This window comes from Eurypyga helias, unplaced genomic scaffold (genome assembly GCF_000690775.1).
Source record: "Eurypyga helias isolate BGI_N326 unplaced genomic scaffold, ASM69077v1 scaffold20230, whole genome shotgun sequence".
Lineage (NCBI taxonomy): Eukaryota > Metazoa > Chordata > Aves > Eurypygiformes > Eurypygidae > Eurypyga > Eurypyga helias.
In genome coordinates, this window is record NW_010226622.1 from 79,506 (window position 1) to 86,487 (window position 6,982).

Genomic DNA, 6,982 nt, shown 5'->3' on the forward strand with positions numbered 1-6,982 from the left:
AATTTCATAGGTAGGGGTTTCTAACACCAGATTATGAGGAATCGAAAGCTGTAAAGCATTCCCTTCTGGGTCACTGGGTTTTGTAATAGGGCAACCAGCCTTGCCCTGGGGACAAGTGGTGCACGGCCTCTCCGCCAGTGCCGACCCCGCTCCTCAGCCTTGATCTCACAGCCAAACTGAACATGGAGATGCAACAGCCTGGGTGTTCGCCCGCAGCCAATGAACCCAGCTGTCTGCCCCAGCACGCACAGAGAAAACTGCTGCGCCCCCACCCCAGGGTGGGCTCAGCATGGAGAAACGGTCTTCAGTCACCCCGGAGTTCAGCAGTACGAGGAGCGGGGATGCAGCTCTCCTACAGAGACTCATAAGCGAGACGCCTGCAGCCCACCGAAGGGATCTTGGTGATGTGAGACAGTGAGAAATATCCAAACACAGCACATCAGGATGGAAAGTCTGAGCTGAACGCGTGGTGCTACGGGATGGGGCTGGAGGGGATGCCTGGCATAGAAAAAAATGTAACTTATCACTTGACAGACAGACAATAGAAAATAATGGCTAGCAGGAGAATGGATGACACAGTTTGTAAGTAACTGACTGCGTGTACGTCAAGGGAGCTGTAAGTGAACAGGGTCTGCTGGCCAGGTGGAGCCCACTCAACCCTATTCACAGCCTTGTGGCTAGTGCTGGCTTTACAGCCTGAACAAATCAGCCACATGAGAGGTCTGATCACGGACCAAGTCTGTAATTAAACATGGCTCCTTAAATCAGGATTGCTTGAAACAAGCTCTGAAGGAACTGATAGGAACACCAGACATTGGGCAAATAGCCAATTTGGGAAAAACAGAGTAGGTCAGCATCCCATGCAGAGCTAACACCACTGAGGGGAAAAGCCAGGCTAGGGCAGACACAGCCACAACACTGTGCTTGCCAGAGCATTGCTGGGGACTTTACAGACCGAATGGGGTCCAATAAACAAAAATAATAATAATTTAAAAAAAAAAAGATAAAAACAAAGAAGAAAATCAGAACGTAGATGACTTGCTTTAAAAAACCACAAAACTTACACTGGCCAGCAGCTGAGATCTTGCCAATCATCTCCTGGTCAGCATGAATTTCTTGTATACCCAACACCAGAAGAACTGCGGGATCAAACAGATAATCAACCATCAACACTAGAAACTGCCCCCAAAAACAAAGACATGCAGGCTTTAATCTATAGCAGCAGCAATGTTGATTTGCTGTATAGATTGCACACTTGCAAAAAATAATTTGGTGACACAGCACAGCAGTGTATCTATGGGATGAAAATTCCTTCTAGCAGGGACGCAGTCAGAGAGCAGGAAAAAAGCTTCAGACCTGACTCCAGCGCACGGAAGGAGAGTCCCTCTGCTCACTGCATGCACGGATGCAGCATGAGAACAAGAGCAAGGCCAGGCTTAGGCTCCACAGGTTGAAGTCATAAGCACTGGAGACCTCACACAGTTGCACTGGAGAAACCTGTGAACTTTTAACGTAATTATAAAATCAGCTTTTCCCATACAAATTGACTCTTCACGTACAAATCAGTCACATGTGTTTGAATCCTCAGAAAATCTGTTTCTCCAGGTATTATTTTCTGCTGGTTCAGACGTTTACCCCTAAACGTCCTGGAGAGGCCCCAGTTTGGCTCTTGTTCCAGGGAACAAAGAACTCCAGTTAGGAAGGCATCCTAGACAGAAACCACTGATGCAAAACAATGACTTTATACATACCTTGGGGAAGCAGGAAAATGCAGATGGATTCAAACAACAAGAGGCTCATGGTGACAGATCTGAAAAAAACCCAAGAGGAATATTAACCCAATTCCTAAAGCCGGTTTCTTTACCTGCAGCTGATCATCTCCTTGGCGGTCATCTCACGTGATAAATCATAGAATCGTTTAGGTTGAAAAAGACCTTTAAGATCATCAAGTCCAACCATCAACACAACATTGCCAAGTCCACCACTAAACCATGTCCCTAATCACCACATCTACACATCTCTTAAATCTCTCCAGGGATGGTGACTCCATCACCTCACTAGGCAGCCCCTTCCAATGCCTGACAGCCCTTTCCGGGAAGAATTTTTCTTTAATACACAATCTAAACCTCCCCTGGGGCAACTTGAGTCCATTTCACTTGTCACTTGGAAGAGACCAACCCCCACCCCTCTGCACCCTCCTTTCAGGGAGTTGCAGAGAGACAAGGTCTCCCCTGAGCCTCCTCTTCTCCAGGCTGAACACCCCCAGCTCCCTCAGCTGCTCCTCACAGGACTTGTGCTCCACACCCTTCCCCAGCTCCGTTCCCTTCTCTGGACACGCTCCAGCCCCTCAGTGTCTTGCAGTGAGGGGTCCAAAACTGAACCCAGGATTCGAAGTGCAGCCTCACCAGCCTTGCATGCCCAGATTTAGACCAAGCATGTCTGGCGGTGGCCTTGGCTTTCTGTTTAAAATACATTTACCTATTTTTTCTCCAGATTAAAACCACTGGGCGCGCTCACTAGAGCAAATGTGACCACATTCACGCTGGGGCTCTGCCTCTCTCACTGAAAAAGCAGATGCTTTTCAAGTAGTTAAAGGCAAATAAGCTTGATAACGAGCCCTATTAGACAACTGTTTTTCCAAGAAAATAGAAAGGGCTTTATCTCAGGAAAGACTTGTCTCTGCAGCAAACGATATATTTAATAAGGAGCTTGGAAGAACTGATGCTTGTTAGTGAAACCACCAAAATATGCCCATCCCCAGCACTCCAGGTGCCAATTCTTCAAAAGCACAGTCTGGCAAACCTCACATCAGAGCTGTGGGGGTCAGGAAATGGCTTCCTGGAGTGTCCCACGGGACCCCCACGCTGCCTGTCCCAGTGCAGCCTTCCCCTGCCATCGTCCTCAGACACATCTACAGGCAGGAACATACTTGGTCAGAGGAAGGAGCCGAGCAGCAGTCCCTCTCTGTCTGTTTGACCTTGGCTGTAATGTTCAGCGCTGGCCTCTCACTTCCTCAGTTTCTGAAATGGTGTGTCAGCACGCCGTGTTTTCCACAGGCGGGGATCCCCTCCTACGGGTTTGCCCAGGGGCATGTAATGCCTAAACCCCAGGGCACAAGCCAAGCTTTACGCAACAGAAACTTCTCCTCTGGGCAGGCTTTTCCCTTCAGAAAGCGTGAGAGACACCTGGAGCAAGAGGCATCCCTCTGTCTTGTACAAGACCATCAGTGTCTGACCCTCCCTTCCCCCTGCCAGGGGACCCTCTAGCACCCATCCCAGACACCCAAGGACCCATTAAGCCGACACAGCTGCCTGATCTCATACCCCTCACATCAGACAAAGCAAGATACCTGTAGCAGGCCATGCTCAGTTACCCGCACGGGCCCAGAATGAAGAGGGGATGAAAGAAGCGTCATTAGGGATTATAGACACAATAACATCGTGTCTTGCACTTCTTTGCCCATTTTCAGGTGCTTTACAAGCATCACCCTTCAATGCAACCTCCCAACACCCCCACCAGACTGCTGCTGCCTAATTAAGATGAAAGCTTGCTTAAATAATGGGAAGTAAACACAAATAATGTAACTTCATCAAGGAAGCCCTGGCACATGCTACAGAGGTAAGGTCATCCTTTAGCTATGCCCAGAGGGCATCCTTTCTAGGAACCAATTCCAGAGCATGAAACACACACAGGAGGACAAGCCTCTGCCTGCAACCAGATGTGACAGGTGTGGGGGGATTTCAGGTAGTTTTCATATAAAACACTGACAGGCCAAGAGGTTTCTACAACCGGGTCTTGTCTTGGGCTTAAATCAACTCATGCGCAGGATGAATTCTTCTCCTTTCAGCCCAGTTAGACTCCCAGCAGCCGGAACTGAAAGCAAGCCCAGAATTAGCAGCAGCAGAGCAACTTTAGACAGCAGCTTTGCTGGGGGATGGGGTGGCAAGTGAAGGACCTTTTCATTTTGTCTTCCTGGCCATTAAGAAAAGGCACGTCAAGAACATCAGTACCAAGCCAAAAATAACATGGTTTGTTTTCTAACCACAGTCAGTCAAAACTCGTATTTTTTTGTACTCGGACTCTCACTTGGCCACATAAATATGACGACAGCTTATGCAAAACTAAGTAAGAGTGTAACCATGTGTACCTGTTTGGAGGAGTGAGACAAGAGAGGAGAGGGAGAAAAAGCTCTTCTTGACAAGTATCTTCCCAACACACCTTTCCCCACCTGCAACATACCTCAGCTTGCCTAGTCTGACTGATGCGGCAGAACCAAACTGTGAGCTGAAAACACAGAGAACCCAACCCCACTGGCCACTGTGGTCACCCAGCTGTAGAACCAGGTCCGACAGCTCAGCTGTGCCTAAAACAGGGCAATACCCGGCTGAGAAGAGATCCAAAATACACCCTGGGCTGGTGTCTCTGTAAGAAAAGGAAATGGGCTTGCAGCTGATGTATCTACCTTGCTAAAGCTGTTGGGTACAAAACACTACCATGAGATGGGAATGAACTGTGTGCACATATAAACACACACATCCCCCGTTTCTACTGTTACCAGAATGGACACCATGTGTACTACTCTGGGGTAAACATCACTATTGTACTGGGACAAGAAGATTCTTAAAAGCACTACTCAGCTGCTTTAATTAATTACCACCTCCTCTCAACTCAGAGACCTGGCTTGCAACAAATGGCACCTCCAGTTTATTTTTCAAACTGCCCTCCTTTTGCTGAAGAGTAGGAGAGAAAGCTGGACGATTACGCCATATATCCATCAAAGCACAACCTTAACAAGCCAAGCGACACCCTGTCGCTGCAGCGTTCTCCGCGGTTTCCTTCAGTGCTGCTCCGTCTGCTGATGGGAACCCACTGCTGGGGGCTCATCTGACATTCAGGTGTAGGGAGGGAAGAGAGGACACCCAATTTTGCTGACCCCTCAAAGTCTGTTTTCTGTAAATTCTACTTTTTACTTCTCACCCAGGTTTGCAGGCACTGGGCCACCTCACTTGGGAACCGCAGATGTCCCTCTGCCTGGCTACAGGCTCTGCCCTGACTGGGGGCAGGTACTGGTGGGAGGAGGAAGATGACAGAGAAACGTTTAACTTCTTAAAACAAACATCACATATTTCAGTCTAAAACTTTTGACAGTTTTTTCCTCCAAGTGATAAACAAGATTAAATTTCCGTAAGAAGTTTTGCAAAACCAGCCTGTTTATTCCACCCCCTGGTTCTGCAGCAAGGAAAGGTTTTGGCAGGCTCTTTTGCCCAGTGCAGTACGGGCTCCTGTACATAGACTTGAGCTCGCAGCATTGCTCACATGGGTGCTGTCAAAACCAACACTCTCCAGCTCAGGTCCTGCATGACCCATGAGTTACGGAATAAAAGACACTTTTCTGACCCAAGAGCTTGTGCTAAACTTACGGTGTAGTTTGTTGTGACAGAAGTGCTCACGCTGCTGACTTTGCCTGTGGCTAAAGCCAAATAGAAGCGTTTCCACAAAAGTCACGTCTTTTTATATCCTTTGCTGGATGCTTCAGGCATGGCCAGCCAAGGCAGCCAGAGCCTGCCCCAGCATCACAAGCGGTCGCAGCAGCGAGCAGCTAGTGTGGATGCTGGGAAGGAACACCCTGTGGAGTGGCCAAAAGAGGGGGCACAGTGACCTGTAGGAACTCGATGTCTGAGGACAAACCAACAGCAGCCTAAGAAAATAAATACACAAATGATATCGAGGCTATGAAAGAATGCAGATAGCTTGGCCACATACCCACTGGGAACTACGGGTCCCAGTGCAATTACTGCAATTCCCCCCTACCACCCCCAGCTGTGCAGATCTGCAGGGCTACAGCTGGGTGCCTGACCCGGGCTGCCTCCTGCCACCCAGAAACATCCACACCAGAGGCGGATCAGCCACTGATGTACCTGCACCTCGAGCAGGTTCCCAAAGAGTGAGGTGAAAGAGGATCTCACTCCCTGCAGCTTGCTCGTGCACATCAGCAAGACAACTCTCTACCTTCTTCCTTAGAAGTACCACCACACATGCCTTTATCCAAAAAGTTCCCAGAGGAGCAGGAAGAGATGAGGTTTCTTATCTCACGACACAAAAACCCCTCTGTTATGACTCGGTGGTGTCACTGTCCCGAGAGCCTCCCCTGCAGGTGTTCCCAGCCGCACTGGAAGGGGTGCTTGCTGCCTGCAGCAGAAGCTCTTCAGGATGCAAAATTCTGGTCTGTCCTTCCCCAAACACCCAATACTGCAGAAAAGGAGGAATCAGAATTCCTTTCCACGGCAGACAGTGGCAGAGATTACCTACAGTATGCATGATGCCAGGATGTTCCTGATCATCACATACCCAGCCCCTTTCGTAACACTAACCCCAGTTCACACCTTGTCCTCCCGCTCCATCTCTGTGAGTCCCAGGGACAAGCCACACCTGGGAAATGTCTCCGTGGCACCACTCCTGCAGAGACACAGAGGCTATTGCCTGCCTGCGTTTTCAGGACAGAGGGTCTGCGGGCCCCTCCTAAAGGGCGCTGTGTGCGCGCAAAGGCAGGAGTTACTCCAACTTCTTCAGCCAAGTACGAGCGTCTGGGGATGTTACAGAGGTTTTTCCAGGTCCTTCGGTCCTCGCTCGAGCAAGACCCGATCGAGTTGCCTCGTGTCTTTTATGGAAAGGCTTTCCCTGGAGACTCGAGACACGACCTGCCCGAGCGCCTGCCCGGGCACGTTCAGCACTCTCCGCCGCACCCCAAAACCGCCGGGAACAAGTCGATTACCCCCTTACAGCGCGGGCTAGGCCTGCATTCCTGAGTGGAGGGTTTTTTGTTGTTAATAACCAAATCCCCTCTGCTGAGCACAGGGGCAACGCGCAACCGGACCAAGGGTGAAACCCAGAGAGGCTGGGGCTCGGCTTGCGCCGGGTGTCGTGACCCGGGCCGGGGCCTCGGCTGAGCAACGGGGCGTCTGGGCGCCTTCAGCCATCGCCC

General features: G+C 50.0%; 1 protein-coding gene across 1 annotated transcript in view; it reads right to left on the reverse strand.

Moving 5' to 3' along the window:
- Window positions 1-1,893, reverse strand: part of VWA2 (von Willebrand factor A domain containing 2) — a 16,530-nt gene extending 14,637 nt beyond the window's left edge. Inside the window, exons 1-3 of the mRNA XM_010153851.1 lie at window positions 1,865-1,893; window positions 1,752-1,810; window positions 1,065-1,139 (exon numbers count right to left, since the gene is read on the reverse strand). Of these exons, the coding sequence (XP_010152153.1) occupies window positions 1,065-1,139; window positions 1,752-1,810; window positions 1,865-1,893 (163 nt within the window). The remainder of the gene's footprint in view (window positions 1-1,064; window positions 1,140-1,751; window positions 1,811-1,864) is intronic.
- Between the last annotated feature and the right edge of the window lie 5,089 nt (window positions 1,894-6,982).